The following is a 20,271-nucleotide window of genomic DNA, read 5'->3' as shown; positions in this document are numbered from 1 at the left end:
TACATGTATATATATATATAGTCAGTATGTATAATTATCAAAATACTGGCTGGTATCAGTCAGGTTTTACTCTTTTTACACTGATGCAAGATAGGAAATAAGCAATAAGTCTACTATGATTATTGCTTGATTCTTGTTTTTTATTGTTTATTTTTTCCTCTATTTTATTTCTGTTTATCTTTCTTATCTTATGAAAATGCTGTGCCATATCACATGAGTGTATACGCTCTTAGTTTGTTAAGTTAGTCTTTGACAGTGAATTATGAATGAGTCTTCTTGATATTTGCATAACCAATGGGTATTTATGGGATGCATTGTTGTCAAGTGTTTTGCTAAACTATGTCTCTGTTTTTTTTACTGTCTTAAATGATTGATAGATACATACAAATAATGTATTTTACATTACTGTAATTATTTCATGTAATATGCTGCCAATTTTCAAGGCCCTTGAGGGTTTTGAGGATATTCTCCTTCACATCCCCTTGCAAGTTATATATGGTATATTTAAAAAAATAATTATATGTGTTAATAAAAGAATTAATTAACTTTGAAAATTACATATTTGAGGTTTAATTTTGTTGTATGAATTATGAAAGTTTTACACAATGAATAGTTTTAAAGGAGGCCAGGCCCAATATAGTAAATGAAAGTGAAAGAAAACAAATAAGTCAGTGTACATTTTCTTGAGTAGAAAATACCTTCATGGTGTGTATTTAAACCACAAACTTACAACAAGTATCTTACATTTAATATGCCAAGGGTCAAAGTTAGTTTAGTCCTGTATCACAGCAGTTACCCTGCACTATATTCATTTTTAACAGTTTTCTTCATCTCCTTGTATTTTTATATCTGGTATATTTTTTTTTGTACTTTGTACTACTAACTTTTTTACTGCCTTTTTACTAACATGTTTTGCACTATGGAACTGTGATGCTGGAAACTTGAATTTCCCTCTGGATCAATAAAGTTACTATCTATCTGTCTGTCTATCTATCTATCTATCTATCTATCTATCTATCTATCTAAGTATTCGTCTGGTTTTATTAAAGTATTTCTCTCCTAAGTGTTTCAGTGTATAGTATAGTATAGTTTCTATTATAACTAGATAAATGTACCATAATCACATCAGTTCAGTAGCTGAGCCACGAGGGCGCGCAACAGGGTTGTGCACTAGCGCGTACTCAAGTATTTGTACCCACATGCTCGTCCGCAGAGCTCAGTCAGCAGTTGACTCAGTAGTGGCAGCAGCAGCAGCAGCAGCAGCAGCAGCAGCAGCAGAAGAAGAAGAAGAAGAAGAAGAAGAAGAAGAAGAAGAAGAAGAGGAGGGGATCTAGGATTTCCACTTGTCAGTTCACTCCCCGATACCGAAATCAAGTGCATCCCTTCAGCTAAACATGTCAAAGTTGGATCAGATCCTTGTCCTCGACCCTCCCGTCGACCTCAAATTCAAAGGTAGGTGAATCAACATGTGAAATGTCTTAGTGAGTGAGTAGCGGTGGAGAATTACCTGACTGAAACGATTTCACACTCCCTCAAGCGAATTGCGTTGCTAGCAAGCTAGCTAGCATTCACCGCCATTTTAAAGTTAGCCAGGCAACAAGACGGGCCGCTGCATCCTCGACCTGTAGTGACGTGGACAGCCGGCGTGGCGCGCCTCCTGACCGGCTGCTACCTGACAACACCTAGTGAAGAGGTGGAGGGATGTGGGGGAGCTGCCAGAGGTTTTTATTATAATAAAGTGAGCACAGAACATGTTTGTCTTTTAGTAGCAAGATGAGCTACTAACGTTATGCTGTTGCTAGGGTGTTAGCTGCTGGTGCTAGTGCTGTTAGCTGCTGGTGCTAGTGCTGTTAGCTGCTGGTGCTAGTTAGTGGTGTTAGCTGTAGTTGCTAGTTAGTGGTGTTAGCTGGTGTTGCTAGTTAGTGGTGTTAGCTGTAGTTGCTAGTTGTATTAGCTGTAGTTGCTAGTGGTGTTAGCTGTAGTTGTTAGTGGTGTTAGCTGTAGTTGCTAGGGTGTTAGCTGTAGTTGCTAGGGTGTTAGCTGTAGTTGCTAGTGGTGTTAGCTGTAGTTGCTAGTGGTGTTAGCTGTAGTTGCTAGTTGTGTTAGCTGTAGTTGCTAGTTGTGTTAGCTGTAGTTGCTAGTGGTGTTAGCTGTAGTTGCTAGGGTGTTAGCTGTAGTTGCTAGTGGTGTTAGCTGTAGTTGCTAGTGGTGTTAGCTGGTGTTGCTAGTGGTGTTAGCTGTAGTTGCTAGTTGTATTAGCTGTAGTTGCTAGGGTGTTAGCTGTAGTTGCTAGGGTGTTAGCTGTAGTTGCTAGTTGTATTAGCTGTAGTTGCTAGTGGTGTTAGCTGTAGTTGCTAGTGGTGTTAGCTGTAGTTGCTAGTGGTGTTAGCTGTAGTTGCTAGTGGTGTTAGCTGTAGTTGCTAGTTGTGTTAGCTGTAGTTGCTAGTGGTGTTAGCTGTAGTTGCTAGTGGTGTTAGCTGTAGTTGCTAGTGGTGTTAGCTGTAGTTGCTAGTGGTGTTAGCTGTAGTTGCTAGTGGTGTTAGCTGTAGTTGCTAGTTGTGTTAGCTGTAGTTGCTAGTTGTGTTAGCTGTAGTTGCTAGTGGTGTTAGCTGTAGTTGCTAGTGGTGTTAGCTGTAGTTGCTAGGGTGTTAGCTGTAGTTGCTAGTGGTGTTAGCTGGTGTTGCTAGTGGTGTTAGCTGTAGTTGCTAGTTGTATTAGCTGTAGTTGCTAGTTGTGTTAGCTGTAGTTGCTAGTTGTGTTAGCTGTAGTTGCTAGTGGTGTTAGCTGTAGTTGCTAGTTGTATTAGCTGTAGTTGCTAGTTGTGTTAGCTGTAGTTGCTAGTTGTATTAGCTGTAGTTGCTAGTTGTGTTAGCTGTAGTTGCTAGTTGTGTTAGCTGTAGTTGCTAGTGGTGTTAGCTGTAGTTGCTAGTGGTGTTAGCTGTAGTTGCTAGTTGTGTTAGCTGTAGTTGCTAGTTGTGTTAGCTGTAGTTGCTAGTGGTGTTAGTAGTAGTTGCTAGTTGTGTTAGCTGTAGTTGCTAGTGGTGTTAGCTGTAGTTGCTAGTTGTGTTAGCTGTAGTTGCTAGTGGTGTTAGCTGTAGTTGCTAGTGGTGTTAGCTGTAGTTGCTAGTGGTGTTAGCTGTAGTTGCTAGTGGTGTTAGCTGTAGTTGCTAGTGGTGTTAGCTGTAGTTGCTAGGGTGTTAGCTGTAGTTGCTAGTGGTGTTAGCTGTAGTTGCTAGTGGTGTTAGCTGTAGTTGCTAGGGTGTTAGCTGTAGTTGCTAGTTGTGTTAGCTGTAGTTGCTAGTGGTGTTAGCTGTAGTTGCTAGTTGTGTTAGCTGTAGTTGCTAGTGGTGTTAGCTGTAGTTGCTAGTGGTGTTAGCTGTAGTTGCTAGTGGTGTTAGCTGTAGTTGCTAGTGGTGTTAGCTGTAGTTGCTAGTGGTGTTAGCTGTAGTTGCTAGTGGTGTTAGCTGTAGTTGCTAGTGGTGTTAGCTGTAGTTGCTAGTGGTGTTAGCTGTAGTTGCTAGGGTGTTAGCTGTAGCTAACAGCTAACTTGTGCTGATGTAAGTAACTACATGTTTCAGTGTTGCTGGTCTGCCAAGGCCATGGTGTTGTAAAACAAGCCTGGCACCATTATTAATTTTGATCTTAGTCTCTGCATTTTCTTGTGCTGGTTTCAGTTACTGGTCTCTGTCTCTGTTACAGGCATGATTGTCAACGAGACACTGTTTTATTGTTGCTGAATGTACCACTGTTGTAGAACCAAGAATGTTTCAGCCCATTGTCTTGCTGATCCTAAGAGGCTGATTGTTAGTTAGGACTAAGGTATGAGTGGATACGGATTGTAGCCTGTACATGACAGGATTGTTGGAAAGGTCACCAGTTCAAATACCAGACCCACAGGATAGCTTTGGGTGAGGGGTAAAAATGTCAGGTCACCTGCCACCATGGCAGATTTTTCCTTATATTAAGAAATATTGTTTTAAAAAACAATTCCTAAGTTTAAAATAGTCAGTGATTAAAGTTACTTTTCTTAATTTTTCAAATCAGGAGAAGTGTTTTTTTTTTTGTGCCACTGGTAGGCCTGTGACTGCATTATCAGGTGCAGGACTTGTCATGAGCCTGCCAGTCAATGAAATTGCAAGGGGGTATAACTTAAGATAAACAAAACTCCTATTGAGATTAGTTTAAAACTAGCTAGTTAAAGGGATAGCTCAGTGTTTTGAAGTGGGGTTGTATGAGGTACTTATCCATAGTAGGTGTATTACCTACAGTAAATGACGATCTGTGTGTCCCCAGCATCGAGAAACCGACAGGAGTACCGACACTGGAGTAAAGCAATACAATGCTGTGGAGAGGAACGGCAGAGAAACATATTTTAGCCACCTAAAAGAAAGACTCACCTTGTAAATTAGATATTTGTTTAAGTGTACGCTATATTTAGAATATTTTCCAACGGGCGAACTGAAAGTGAAACGTATCTATACAGTTTTTGTCATCTGAGCCTGCTGGTTTTGGAGAGAGTATAGATAAGTTTCAGTTCACTTCCCTGTCTGAAAGGAGAAGGAAAGGGCTGTCTGACAGCAAGATAAAGCAGTGAAAATATTCTATATATACCGTACACTTAAACGGATATCAATATTTTTTTGGGGGAGCCTTTCTTTTAGGTGGCTAAAATATATGTTTTTCTGCCGTCCCCATCCACAGTATTGCTTTGCTCCGGTGTCGGCACTCCTGTCTGTACCTTAACTATCCCCTTTAAAATGTAACAGTAGTATTGACTTTAAACTTGAGCATCTGATCAAACTTGCATTAATTTTGTGCAACAGATTAATGGTGCTTTTACGGACAGCTTCTCCAGTGAAGTAATTAAAAGGCTGAGAGTAGTTGTCTGGCTGCACTGGTCAGCTCAGTCCGTTTGTTTTGGATACACAAAGGTTTGAAAAAGCGGGGTCAAGAAGACTTCAAATCCAAATACATAAATGAGTGTTTGTTCTCAGCTGAACCTTAAATTGATGTTGCATTTTGTCTGATAGCAGAGAAATGGTTTGTCATAATCTGATCACAGAGTGGACCTCCTAATTTTATATAATTTAAAAAGTAGGCTTTGTTCCAATTAGACTTTTTCTGATTAGTCACACGGTTTACATTTCTGTTTTCGCGACAGGTTAAACTTTTACCCTCCGTATACTGGAATAGATGCAAGGCTAAGTTATGACAAAGCTGATAATCATAATAGATGTTCCGATACCATTTTTACCTTCCCAATTCCGATACCTGAATTTGCGTACCGGAGTGATTATATTTATTTATATATATATATATATATATATATATATATATATATTTATTTATTTATTATTATTATTATTATTATTATTTAACAGATGTTTACTACTGAAGATGTATGCATGTGATATGATTAATGTCTTTGTTGTATGGCCTGGCTCAGGTTAAACCCTTTGTAAAACATGTACAAATACTCACAGCTTTACTTGTTGGAATTTCCACTGTGATATGGCTGACATTTCCCTCGCTCTGACTATCATTACCGTTACTCTCCACTAGCACCACACTGTTGTTGTTTGCTATCGTCACGTGACAAACTACCTGCAATCAGTTCTTCTTCGCTGCTCTAAAACAGTAGTTGCCAGTTGCAGCCATTATACATGACGGCACAGTGAAGGCTACTGTTTTGGAGCGGCGAAGGAGAATTGGTTTCCGGTTAAAGAAGTAGATTTTTTTTTTTCCTGGGTTGATAAATTATGGTATGGGATCGGTGCATAGACTGGCGTACTCGCCGATACCCAATCCTGAATTTTGGGCAGTATCAGACACATTTTCGATACTGGTATCGGAACAACTCTAATCGTTCATTGATAATCATTTATCAACCACTTGTTCTATTCTGTTGCACTGAGAACAAAACTTGTGTAATAAGGCAAATCAAAATGCAAAACAGTTGCAAATATATTGGTATTTCTGCTTAGTAGGAGGATAACTATTGAGCTGACTTGAAGCTACACCAGTGCTGCATCTGCCCCAGTACAATTTGAATAGCCCTCTTAACCTCTTGTGTATGCAGGCTTGAGACTGAATACAATGTGTTATGCAAAGAGTTTTTGCGCCTTGGCACAGACTAATTGTTTACCCTTGGTATGAACCAAAATGAAATGTTGGATTGATCAAATCTAACCCAAACGCTACATTGAAAGAGAAAGGATCGCTCAGTTTTGAAGGTTTTTCTGGATTTTAGGAGGATTACAGAGGAAAATGAAATGGTTCCTACTCTGTCTTTGAGAAGCAATATGAGGAGAAGGAAGATGACCACTGCTCCTTTACTGTCACAGAGGCTGAGCTAAATTGGTCTGCGTGTATCTGAGAGCTGGTCTGTTTTAGAGCCTCTGCTGGGATTCCTCCAGCAAGCTAGAGGGGGCAGCCCTCCTTTCCTTGGCTGGTATTTTTAGAATAGGACTGGCCTGGGGGACCCTAACTCAGCATACATGCAACAAGATGAGAGAGATGGTGCTAACGCTGCTTGAGTAAAGGTGGCATCTTAGAGTTAGGCAATGTGGGTGTATATCTGATGTGCACAACTGCTTTCCAGGGTTTTATCTGTTTCAGTCCTGGTTTTAGTAATGCTCGCAGTACCACATAGTGTAGAAATTTATTTCAGTCAACCTTGAATTCATTCTGGCAGAATTGGATGTTTTAGGCCTGCAGGTTTTTACTGTGTCTGTGTGACAGGAAAGGGTTTGGTAAATAATCGATTGAGGGTTTTTACCTCCTTTAGTCTTTCTCATTTAAAGAGCAGGTGCTTTTCTTGTCCCAACTGCAGGTACAGGACATATGAAAGGCTTCAGGCATGTGCAAAGTCAGGAGGAATGGTTTACAAGCTGTAATTATCATGCCTGCGACGCACTTTTGATCTGCGTTAAGTCACATTTACTCACCTTGATTCCTCACTCATTCAAAACATCTGAAAGATCACTATTTCAACCTAACACACTCTGGGCTTGGGACTCGCATTACTGCTCTGAGTCAGTAAATAAGGGTGGGATGAGAATAGATAGAACGGTGCATCTTAACAATCACACTTCCACAACTGTGTATTTGCAGCAGTAACCATCTTTGTTACAGTAACCTGGTATGGCCACAGCAGGAAGCAACTCATATTTTCTGCAAAAATTATATAAAGGAAAAACTAAGGTGTTGGAAGCAGGGATTGTGCACAGAAATATCAGATGTTGCAGACGAGGTTTTTCAGGTTTGTAGGAATGCCTTTGTGACGCACCTGTGTTGAAGACAACGCCCCAGTCATTGCCATAACTCTACATGTTAGCTTTAGCTGGGTGGAGCCACTCCAATCTGGTCATGCATTGCTTCTTATCTCTCTGAACACTGGGTGTGAGGGAAGGCTGAATGTAGGCTTTGTGAACAAAGCTGTTAAAAAAAAAAAAGTATGGAGAGAGACTAGAAACAGTATTTGAATGCTTTTATTTCATGGACATTTTCTGTGTTTTTATGTATGTAAACAATGCAAAGGAGTCCAAACTCACCATCATATTGTGAATCAGTTGATCCTGAAGACAACTGTATGTATTCAGCTATATGTTAAGACTTTTTTTAATAACTAGTCCTGTAGGTCAGGGCACAAGAGACACCTGATAATGTATTGTAATGTTTGTTTTTTTACGATTTTGAAATCATTTTTTAATGCCAGGATCAATATAGTTGCTTCATTTGAGTATATGTGGAGGTGGAAGGAAGTTACGACTTTTATTATTGTAGTCTGAGTAACGTGAAGTCATATCTGTTCCGTATCTGTCAACCAAAACAAACTGCAGCCGGACGTAGCGAGCAGAAACAAGAAAGTAGAAAACGGCGGAGGGTCCTCGTGGATACGATCACACCCTCACATTTGAAATCCAGAGTGGTAAACACTACACATACAGTAAAGTACGGAAACACTTTGTGTTTCACACATTGCCAGGAAAAAGCAAAGCTAGACATCATGGCTAAAGCCGCATGCTAACTCTGTCATGGACAGGAAATCGTATCGCGTGTAACGTACGGTCAAGCCAGCCGTCACTTTCATCTCCGTGGTCAAATCGGCCAACGCTACAACTGTAGAGCACCCATATACTGACATTTATGTTAAATGCATTCAAATGGCCCCGATGGAGCTGATCATGGATGTATAAAGAGAACGGAGTTGACGGGAGAGCTAGCGACGTACTTGGCGCAGTTAGCGGAAGTATACATGTGTGACTACGTCGTTTTCAAAAAAAGGTGTTAACAAAAAGAACTGTATATACAAAATACTAATATGGAAATAAGATTGATTGGATTTTATTCACCAGAAGTACAAACCATTACCTGTCCCTTATAAATTAAAAAGAAAATACCAGTAATTTGTGAGGGAAATGTCTTTATTCTTTGATTTTTGAGTTGCTGGGGGGGAAAAATTTTTAAAAAATCCTGACAATGACTGAAATACTGTATACTGATCAAACATTTTTGATGTATTAATTTAGATATTTTCCAAAGTAAACTCCCTAGAAGTGTAGGATTCAACTTTTTCCCATGGTTTAGTGTTAAAAAAGTGAACCAAAATCGCAATAGATTGTAATATTCAATCGCAATACATATCAAATCAGCACCTAAGTATTGTGATAGTATCGAATTGATAAAAAAAAACACTTGATGGGTGAATGGCAAGATGGTGTAGCAGGTAAAATCAGTCTACCTGACCCATAGCACCCATGCTATGATGTCAGCTAATCATGCATCATGGGACATTATTTCTCTCCAGACTCCCAGACTAATTGAGCTGATTGAGTTTTTTTTATTTTTTACTTGGCCTCCAGTTGTTTTTTTGTCATGATATGGCTTGTCAAAGCCTGATGGTGCTGACCATGGTTAAGGACCTAATTTGCAAGCTCTGTCACAAGACTGAGAGCTAACTATTGATCTTCCTGACGTACGATCTGAGTAGGGCAGGATCAAATAAAAAAATATGGAGCTCCTGATCTTCATGATTGTCTCATGCTAAGCTTTGCATTTGTAGGTAGTAATACCGCTCCATCAGAACTGTATAGTTGATTATTTTAAGATGCCGTTTTAATATTGCATCTCCTTAGACAAGCTGCTCTCAAATGTGTGGAAGTAGTTGAAAAGTCTTCAGTAATACTCAAACCAAGCAAATCACAGGCTTTAGTAGACTTTTTTTTACACTAAAAAAATATATTGCAAGTCATTGATGTACATAGAAGTAACACTGATAATCAGTTTAGTTCTGGCTAAAAGTTTTTCCTCCATCCAGTTTTTAGAATTTTAGAATATTATAATATTATGATATTAAAAACTGGCATGGCCATTTTCAAAGGGGTCCCTTGACCTCTGACTTCAAGATATGTGAATAAAAATGGGTTCTATGGGTACCCATGAGTCTTCCCTTTACAGTCATGCCCATTTTATGCTACTCCCATGCAGTTTTTGGCAAAAACCATACAGTTTTTAGCATGCACTGAGTGTGTTATTTTTGCCTATTCTAAAAATGGTGTGTTCTTTATAGTTTTTCATTTTATTTATTATTTAATATTTATTCATTTAGTTTTGTTTCTTTATTTATTATTGACTGACATGAATTTATAGGACTGTGCATCACTTTTATTATGAAGACAGTTGTCGGTCGCTTTTATTTTGAAGCCAGTTCTTACACGCTCTTACTGTAATGCCTAGTATATACACGTACCGCAAAACAACGTGTGAACTACTCAACACGTATGAAGTGGCTTTGGCGCTTCACATCTTTTGTCTCTCCAGGCTCTTTCTCTGTTTCCTGCTTCACTCCAGATACAAAAACACACGCTCCATATGCACATCCATGTTGATATGCCACACACACTCTTCAAGGACACAGTGTGTCTGCGAGAGGGAGAGAGCCGCGGGAAAAGCGAAACGCCAAAGCAAGTTTCATGCCGGCGGCTTAAAATAATGACGTGACAATTAATATTTGTACTTGATGTTCGCAATGTACTGTAGTCATTTACTGCATCCCACGTAGAACAGGTCTCAATACATTGAGTATATTCGATATAACGCCCACCCCCAAACTCCAAAATACAGAAATAATAATGCACTTGTGTTTGTCATTCTTCGTCCATCAGGTCCTTTCACAGATGTAGTCACCACCAACCTCAAACTGAGGAACCCTTCTGACAAAAAAGTGTGTTTCAAAGTGAAGACAACTGCGCCTCGCAGATACTGTGTACGGCCAAACAGCGGTCTCATCGATCCTGGAGCAACTGTCATTATCTCTGGTAAGGTCTTCAGAGGTTTTGTTATCTGTTTTTTTCCCCTTTAGCCCTCAAAATGTTGTTAATTGAGAGAGATAGTGGTGAAACCTAAGCTAGATCAGGGAGATGTAGCACAATGTGGTCACAGGACAACAACATGCAAAGTTGAAACTGAGACGTTAAAGCATCAAGCTGTCATTTGTGGAAGTTGATTTTACTCGATCAAGTCCACACAGTCCGCATTCCACTTGTGGCCCATGTGATGTAGTGTACATATTGGGTGCAGAGAGGATCTAACCTGTACCCCAGTTGTAGAGTATGGCTGTAACCACACTTCAATGGCCAAATCCAGTAACTTATAAACAACTTTCCTTTTCGCTTTTAAATTGCACAATATATTCACTTGGTTGGCTAAATACCGCAAGTGGGTACCGGCATCCAGTATTTTAGCATTAACAGATATGTATTTATGTAACCCAAGGGTAAGGAAATATGCTGCATAATGCATCTTGCAAAGAGACGAGGCTCAATTCCAAAAAGGCGATACTGCAGAGGAAGGTATCTTCAAGTCTTTAAATAAGACATGACATGAAATTTCAGTAAATATCTTTCTGCTTAAATAAATCAATTGAGACATTTATGATTGGAGGGTCACTGGTTACCTTTTAAATGCACAGCAGTAATAATTCCATAATGCAATGAAGGCAGTTGGAGCCCAGGTGAACCCTGTTGTCTGTCTAGGTTATTGTGATTATAAACACCAGGACAGAAGTACTCACACCTTGTTCCACAGGAAGCCCATGGAATGCAATACCCTCCTCCACCATAGCAACCACCCAAACTACTTGAAACAAAACATACCTGAGGGACAGTTCTTACGACTAAGGAGAAATTGCTCACACCTGAATGAATTCAAATGCAAAGCAGACGAGATGAAATCAAGATTATATGAAAGAAATTACCATCCATCTATAATAGACTGCAAGCCCTAAAGCCATATCTGAAAAACTGAAAAGATACCTTCACAACTGAATTCAATCATTGTCACCAGAAACTCTGGGACATAATCAACAAACTCTGGCACATTTTAAGTGCAGAATCATCACCGTGTGAGATCACCAAAAGTCCCCCTCTTCTATCATTCTGACAAGCTCCAACAATCAGAGACGACCTTGTACATACTTCATCTCACCAAACCAAATCCCTCTTGGCTTCACTTAAAAGAAAACGTGATGCGGAAAATGCAGTCATTGCAATAATACCACTAATGTCAAGGTTTTCACCCATCCACACACTGGTAAGAGGTTTCCTATCAAACAATTTATGAATTGCAACATCAGTAATATATATGCTTACATGTCCTTGTGGACTGCTGGACAAACAAAGAGAGCACTCAAGCAATGCCTCTCAGAACATAAAACGGCCGTTGGCAAAGGGAACATGGAATATGCCATAGCCAAGCACTATCATGGAGCCAACCATGGCTCTCCAGCCACTCTGCACTTTGTTGGACTTGAACATGTAACCCCTGCAGCCAGAGGGTGCAGTCTACCAAAGCTACCCTCTCAGAGAGATGTACTGGATTTCAACACTCAACACAATGACACCTGCTGGACTAAAGGATGATTTCAGTTTCAAATGCTTCCTCTGAACAAGTTTCAAAATATGTTAACATAGAATGTTTATCACAGAACACGTAACCTCATGGAAGATAAGGGGCTGCAGGGAAGATAAGTTGGGAACCACTGCTTTAAACCAGTCCTCTGCTAACTCCTGTATACAAATGACATAACTTCCATTTTCCTTCATGCTCTGATGAAGGTCACCAGGCCGAAACATTAGCCAGAAACATGGCCAGAGTAAATGGTGGAACTATGATTAGTCAAATGTGTCCTGAAGATCTGTGTGTGTGTTACCTTTTTACCTTTGGGTATTCAATGCTAGATTTTTAACATGGCAGTGTGTTGTCACTGAAAATAGGTTTCTGGAGTTATTATGCTGAATATGTATTTCTGTGCAGAGATGTCTTTGCTCAAATGTTTTAACTTTGTTCACCTTTCATTTACAGTCATGCTACAGCCCTTTGACTATGACCCCAATGAGAAAAGTAAACACAAATTCATGGTGCAGACGATTTTTGCCCCGTCAACTGTTTCTGACATGGATTCATTGGTGAGTGATTTTTTTTTATTTACTTTTAACACTTTTAATCAGAATCAGAAATATTTGTTCTTGTATAAACATAAAGGAATGCAAAAAATAGAAATAAACAAGTACATAATGCTACAAAATATGTACATAATACTATAATATAAACACAATATATGTAAAGAAATATCAGTACTAAAAATAAGAATATGAGAAATATGTACAAATATTTGCATTAAAACGTGCAAAGATGCAGATTAAAATGTGTATAACAAAACATCTAAGTTTAATTTCACTGCCATTTTAATGTTTGGAAATCCCCACACCTTCAGAAATAAGGATGCATTGAAGTTGGAGCTCGACACAAATGTTTGCTTCCATACCCGTGTTACTCTGTATAAAACAAACTCATACTCTTGTGTAAGAAAATAGTCTTGTATAAGAAATCAGTTTCCTTTGGATTATCTGTGTGCGTCCCCACAATACTTGCTGTATCACTCAGCCCGCCCCCACAAAAATAAACAACCAAAGCAGTTGCAATTTTAACGGTTGTCCAAACTAAAGGCTCATCAATTTTATTTTGAAGGATTTATATCAGATTATTTAAGAGTAGATATGTCAAATGATGTCCAGCTGGATTTTAAACTCCCCATGTATCCAAAAGATGTTTTGTGTCCTGCTGCAAGAAGTCACTGTTCACCACAGTTTACAGTAAACTAGGTCCTCTTGCAGCTAGGACAGCTCAGAATATTCTTTGCATTACAGAAAGTGAACAGCATAATGGGGTAGAACACAAATAAGCTCTTGACTATATACAGGAGTCTCTCAAAATAATGATTAAAAAAAGACAAATGGTTAAACTACATTGTTTACACTGAAAATGCAATTTCTTTTAACCAAAATTTCAATAGGGCTTAAAAAACAGATTACTGTGGGGTTTCTGTTGTTAATTAAAGAGCCCTATCACACATTAGAACACCTCAGAATCAAATGACCTCCACTCCTACACCTTTTAAATATTCATCATTAATTTCTATCAGTGGTTCAGCACCATTTATACTCACATTTCTATGTTTACATAAGGAAATATCAGAATTTGTTATTCACTTATGACAGGGTAATTGGCATTCTGCTGAGTTAGTTGCCATGCAAAGCTCTCTGCTCTTGGATAATGCAATTATGCAAAACATCAAACAAATAAAGATGCGTTCTCAGTTGTCCACCAGAGGACAGCAAAGGCTTAGTCAGTCAGTGAAACATTCACACACCCTGAAGTCATGGTCATGAACTGGCTTGTCTTGAATGAGAAGCAAAATCCAGGAAGTGTAGAGGAACAAAGGTCTGACTGGTCTTGATAAGTAAACTGGAGTAAGGTCTTATCAGAGAAATTAGAACTATGCCATTAAGCAACTGTGTTATACCTTTCACTTGTGACACAGGTTAAATTTTTTTACTCCACCATAAAGCAATTCTGTGCTTTATGAGCACTTCTTATTCCATAACGTTTGCAAGTGAGTGTATCAAATCAAGAAAACTAATATCTCCGAGTTCAGGGGCTGACTTTATGGAAATGTGTCACTCTAAAAAAATGTAGACCTATAGACGAAAATGAGGCGAGGTTATAACTGTTTTTTAAATGAAGTTGTGCATGTTTTATGTAACGTTCAAAGATTCAAGGCTACATTGCATGTGAATAGTATGAAGTAGGTTGACGTCTGCGTGCGTGTGTGTGGATAGAATCCAGCTGCTAGCAGTTTGAGTTGATGAATAACATGCCCATTTTTCATCTCCACCAGTGGAAAGATGCAAAACCCGATGATCTCATGGATTCCAAGCTGAGATGCGTCTTCGAGCTGCCTTCTGAAAACGATAAAGTGGTAAGAGGTGCTGCCGCACATTAAAAACAGCTTATTTCCACGTAATTTAAATCATAACCTGAAGTATTTTTGTCGCTGAAGGATTTCTGTCGAATGCTGAGAATTTCCAGAATACCATAGCTTTCCATAAAGGCAAAAACTTTGAAACAGCTACAATGTCAAATAAGTAGAGAATGCTGTTCTAATGGAAAACCCGGCCAGAGCACCCTGTGCAAGATGCAAAAATATATATATAAAGAAGGAACAACCTTAGTTTCTGTTTTTCTTCTCCCCTCTAATGTGCATTTCTCTTTTTTACTCTTTACACTCAATAAATTATCACCTGTTTCTTTCCCTAAAATACTTAATTGCATCATGCTATGTCAAACGTCAGTTTTTCAAACAGAGAAAATTATATTTTGCCGGGCAAATCAGGAGGATTATCCTCGTGAAACACATTGCTGTTAGTTGAACGAATCATCTGGTATCTCCAGGTGTGTCAGAGGTGGCATATAGCAGTCTAGACACTTCTTGGGTCAATAAAGGGAGTTGGCAGCAACTGGAATTGTGGTACAGTTGGAAAATGCGTAAAAAATATCTTGATATTAAAAACTATGTGCACACACTGACTCGCTCCAACCTGGCGGACAAAAAAAAACTAAAGTCGCAAAAGATAAAATAAAATAATAACATTGTACAGTAATGGGAAGACAGCTCCTCAGAGATAGATAAACCAATAGTACCAAAAGTATAAATAGTTTTGAAATTTACAAGCAACAATGACATTCTTCAGCATAATCAAAATTCACACTGTATAGTATGTTAGTGTTCTGTTGTGGGATGCATGAATTCTTTGCATTCATGCAATTGTTGTGGTGGAGCACAAGAACCGCAGCCGGTCGGTGCCTTTTGCACTGCATTTTAGCGGTTACCTATGCCGCTTACATCAAGCCCAAGTGCTCCGGTGTGAATACCAAGTTCAGCTGCTGTGAAACCATTTCAAGGTGAGAGAAGAGCTTCAAAATGGTTTGAATTATGTGAGTGTTTAATTAGTTTTTTTTGCTCCAACCACTAGTTTACAATCAAGTAAGTAGTGTGTTAACATTAAAATAGCAAGTTTAGACTTGTATCTGAACATTTAAGAGTCAGGACCTCAACGTGGCTCTTAATATGACTCTAGTGGTGGTGTTGTGTTGTATTGGACTGCATTACATTAAATGTGTTTCTAATGTTTTGTCAGTCCCTATAGTCATAAATGAGACACACCAAGCACACTAACTCTGCGTCAAAATTTACTACAAAGTTGAATCAACATTTTTCTGAGAGGGTTGACATAAAACAGAACGTCATCATAAACTGGTGACTCTGGGAACACTGGGAGCCTGTACTAATGAGCTCTCAGTGTAATCAGGATTGAGATAAGCAGTGCTACTGGACAGCTCAGCAGGTCCTCACGGTTCAGGTGAAAATGCTACCAGGGCCAACCAGATTTAGCTTACGTTAAGGAGCTCTACTGAGTGGATATGTGGACTGCTGACTGAGTCGACACGGCATCCGCTCTCCGCTTTTGCACGTGTAGCTTGTGTGTAATGTGCAACAGGTAAAGTGTGTGACTTTGATGAAGATGTAGTGTAATATTGTAATGTGGAAATTCATGTTTAGGAGCAATATTTTTGTAGTATATAAGAAGGGGTGGCAATCAAACCCCCTATACGGTTTTATTACCAACAAAATGTGTTTGTTGGACAGAGTAGCAAAAACTGTCAAGTACTGAAAGCTGGTTAACAATTACTACAAAGTTCATCCACACCAGCAAGCCTTATAAACGGATGCATCGTGTCAAAAACTGACTTGTGGAAGAACCAAAAGAATCCCACACTCTGTCAACCATTTCTTTTACCTGATGAAGGTATGACAACCAAATTGGTGTAAATCAAGTGAGCATAAGTGATTGACAATGTGCAGGATGGTTTTTGATGCTTTCAGAAGCACTGAAACGACGTTGGATTTGAAATCTTGTTTACTTAGTTTTCGATCATATACCTAAATGAACGAAACATCTATGAACAAATGTTCCAACTTGATAACCCCTGTCCCAGGCAGACACCCACTCTTCCGCAAGACAGAAAGGGGTCAGTGATTTATGTTGATTTCTGATGGGATATCCTGATGTTTGCTTTAGCACTTACTTAGTATAATTTAGTCCAAAAATGACCTGGGCCTTGATGGACTTCTATATACAGTACATGCTTGCCTTGGATTGTGGTAAAGGGATAATAACATCATATCCTGTCTGTGTATTGATTGTCAACCCTCATCTACAATACAGTTGTTGTATTTCCATTACAAAGCCCTTCATTTCCTCATGCCGTCATGTTGTCTGTCCCACAAAACAAAGCCACATCAAACAGGACTTCTGGAGGGATGTATTTCCTCCCCGGTCTCTTTGATCTGGCACTGTGAGCTTCTGGGCCTCGGACAAGGCTGCCTTTCTTTGGCACAGGCTCCCGTCTAGAGGCTAACCTCCCTACTTAGCGCAAGGCATGCTGGATTTCACTTCAGTGGTTCTCTCTCCCTCTACTTGTTGGGCAGAATGACGTGGAGGCGACCAAAGCAGCCCCGGTGATGAACTCTGCGAAGGGCGACTCATCAGCAGCCACGGTGCCTGTCGCTGCCTCACTGGACGATACAGAGATGAAGAAAGTGCTGGAGAAGTGCAAGAGGCTGCAATCTGAGATGAACAAGCTGGTTGATGAGAACCGGCAATTAAAGGTCAGATGTGTGTTGATAAATGATATTCATAACATGATGAAACATTGTGGTTTCATTGGCCTTTCACACTGCAGATATTTTTGACTTGTCCCAGTAGGAAAAGCACAGGTGGTACTAATGACATTAACAATGGCTCTAAGTGTTCCAGTGAGAGCGACCGTGAGCCAGCATGCACTATATCAAGAACCTGAAATTAAATCAGCTAAATGGAATTCAAAGTAGGGGGGTAGGAAGTGGGGAAGGGGCCATTGCCCCCCACCTCTCCCCCCACAAAAGAACGTATATTGATAAGAAGTGAAAGTCAATTCCCAGCAGCAAAGCTAAGCTTCTGCCATTTTGGACTGAAAATGACTACTAAAACGTCCGCTTAAAAAGTGCCGTACAAAAGTAAAACTAAATTATTTCTATTCTATTGTCATAATTTTAATGTCTCCACCGAAATGGCCTGTGTTGAACGGACATAAACGGAAGTTAGAAAAACAGACGTGTATTTATACATTCATGGCCACAGACTCATTGGCGTTTTCAGTCCAAAATGGCGGGAGCGCTGTTTCGTCTCTTTGCTTCTATACTCTTTGCCCCCGCTTTACGTCCCTGGCCTGATTTGGCATTGCAGCGCGGGTGATCATATTGCAAGATTAGTCTCTAGTTTATAATTCATTTAGGCTACCAGGTAGAGCGCTCTCATTGAACTGTGGTCATTTGGGTTAATCTAGGCCCTACTTCCAAGATAAAAAAGTTTGAGAACCAGTGGCTGAATTAATGCTTGTAAACATGCCTTCTATTTTACAGATCTGTTGACTGTTTTCTGCTCTGCTCTGCTCCTCTTCCTCTGTTACAGGATGATGGCATTAGAATGAGAAAGGTACCCCGCTCCGACCACATGACATCAAACTCAACTAGCCTCCTCGGCCGAGAAGCCAGCACCGCCTCCCTGCCCTCCCTCCTCGTCGTCATAGCAGCCATCTTCATCGGATTCTTCCTAGGGAAGTTCATCTTGTAGACTGGGAGATGCATGCCAGCCGTATCCCCCCCGCCCCGGCTCCGGAATAAAACAGGCCTGGAAAAACCGAGAAGTCTTTGTGTTGACTTTGCCATATCATTGGTAGTGTGGCCTACAGTGAACACATCTGTACAGCATCATTCGAAGGCGTCGCCTTTTTACAATCTCACACGGTTAGTACACACAGAGAGTTGAGAAAAGAAAGGCGACAAAAAAAGTGATTGCTCCTTTTTTTGTTTTCTGTTTTTTGATGGCTGGATTATACAGGTAATGTGGTGGGACAATGAGAGTTGTATACTATCAGTCAACATGGAAGATGCACCTAGAGTGAACCATGGGCAAGAGGCAGTCAAAAGATTAGTTTTTTTCTCTCTGTTGTTTTTAATAGGAATTGAATGGAATGTTAGGTGTCTTGTAAATGTTGTTTTAAATCCTTTTAAACAAAAAAGGAACGAACTTCCATCAAAAAGACCTTGCTACCTGTTGCTGGATTGCCTCTGAAGTAAATTTATTCAGTTTGTAATTTCTACTTCTTGTCTTGGAATGTTCAGGTCCAGCTGGGGATAATATAGGTGCCTCCTTCTTGTACATTTCTGTCCTTTCTTTTTCTTTTTCCTCACAACACCAATGCAGACTTTATATTATTATTATTAATATTATTATACAAATCATATATTCCTTCTGAGGCAAATATTGACTGAAATAAGGTCTCCATTCTTAAAATCCTGTCCCATGGTATTAAGCATTGAAGAAATAAAAATGAAAAAATGTGGTTTCGATAGCCGTCTTTTCCTGTGTCTCCCCCTTCAATGATACACCCTCCAATATTCATTATTTGATGCCATAAAAAGAGCGTACTGCATTTGTGTGCCAGGTTTTCCCTCAGTATTACCGCCAACATTTTGTATTGGACACTTTTTTTTTCCTAGTACAAGGACAAAGTACAATATGTGAGCTAACCATGTCTTTTAATTACACTTGACATTCCAGCTAATGTTATTAGTTGCCAAGAGTCACAGAGCTAGAAAATGCTTCTCAACCTCAGACATCTGCTCTGTTGTGAGCTTGACAAAAACTCTTAAGTGTACAGTTATGCTTTGTTTACTGACTGGGTTAGCCAAGGTGGAAGTTTGGATTTCTTTTGGATTATACTACTATTACATTTATTTAGGAAGGGAGGAAATTCTTAAACATTTCAGTGGTTTCATCTTGCACAAAATAGGGGCTGTTTATCAGTATTTTTGAGGTTGTTCTGCCAAGGTAATTTGGTACATTTTGGGTACATTATAGCATTTTGGATGGCAAAATCTGCAGTGGTCATTTGGCCCCAAACTTGACTCATTTCAGCATGATGGCTAAAATACAGAACCTTCTTTACAAGATGCTTATTTTCCCCAAAAGTGAAACCTGCAATCATTTTATTAAAGTGTAAAGTAGTATGATTCACACTGACTCCTAGAGGACAGGGTAGCGTGGGAAAAAAACACTGGATGTATTTTTTTCTTGGCAGTAGTGAGAGGGAAAATAACATGTTACATGTTTAACTGTGACTGTATGGCGACAGTGAGCGACAAGCTTAACGTTACATGGTTCTGAATAATATGAGGCGACAGAGAAGCTGTGACTAGATGACCAGCTCTTGCATCTGAAATAAAAGATTGGTTGAAATGTTGGCTTATCACAGATAAATCAGAATTTGCACATAAAAGTCTTCAATGGCATTTGCTGAGGTATTACATTTTGTAGCTTGTTTTCAATATGTATATTTGTCTAAAGAGGTCGTATGCTGAAGTTAAAGGTGTGACTTTGCTGCTCTGTGTAGTCTCGATGGGTTCAAAGCTTCTATAGGACGCAGACAGCAGAGGCCAGCTGCAGAGAACTGTAGTTTCTGTGTAGATTCACAATGTACGTACGGCTGGTTCTGTTTTACATATCTCAATCATTGTGGAGCTGAGCGCACATGCATGAGCCTCATTTCCACGTCCTCCGGTGTAGAAACGCTCTTAGTTATATGTTTGCATATCGATATTTGTACCCGCACCACCACTCGGGAGTGTCTAGAAGGTAATCCACAAGTTGCGAAAACTCGCGAGACTCGCTGCGCAACGACCTATCCGAAGCTTAACTATTCGAGGTAAATGCCTAGCCTTAATCATTATGACATATTTTTTTAATATTTAAATGACTTACTATCCTA

At 39.5% G+C, this 20,271-nt stretch overlaps 1 protein-coding gene across 1 annotated transcript; it reads left to right on the top strand.

The window, feature by feature from the left end:
* The first annotated feature begins 1,182 nt into the window (after positions 1-1,182).
* vapal (VAMP (vesicle-associated membrane protein)-associated protein A, like) lies at positions 1,183-18,846 on the top strand. Its single transcript, XM_074651970.1, has 6 exons — positions 1,183-1,452; positions 10,167-10,319; positions 12,364-12,467; positions 14,240-14,320; positions 16,892-17,071; positions 17,913-18,846. Exons 1-6 carry the CDS (start codon positions 1,395-1,397, stop codon positions 18,072-18,074), a joined length of 738 nt encoding a protein of 245 aa, XP_074508071.1. The 5' UTR covers positions 1,183-1,394; the 3' UTR covers positions 18,075-18,846.
* Positions 18,847-20,271: the final 1,425 nt, after the last annotated feature.

The sequence above is a fragment of the Sebastes fasciatus genome, chromosome 11 (assembly GCF_043250625.1).
Source record: "Sebastes fasciatus isolate fSebFas1 chromosome 11, fSebFas1.pri, whole genome shotgun sequence".
NCBI lineage: Eukaryota > Metazoa > Chordata > Actinopteri > Perciformes > Sebastidae > Sebastes > Sebastes fasciatus.
The sequence above is the reverse complement of the archived record's forward strand: the minus strand, read 5'-3'. Positions and strand labels throughout refer to the sequence as shown.

Excerpts from the sequence above, each read along its gene's own strand:
- vapal (XM_074651970.1), top strand. The coding sequence starts at position 1,395 with ATGTCAAAGTTGGATCAGATCCTTGTCCTCGACCCTCCCGTCGACCTC. Across the intron at positions 10,320-12,363 it reads AGCAACTGTCATTATCTCTG|TCATGCTACAGCCCTTTGAC; the intron begins GTAAGGTCTTCA and ends TTTCATTTACAG. Across the intron at positions 14,321-16,891 it reads CTTCTGAAAACGATAAAGTG|AATGACGTGGAGGCGACCAA; the intron begins GTAAGAGGTGCT and ends CTTGTTGGGCAG.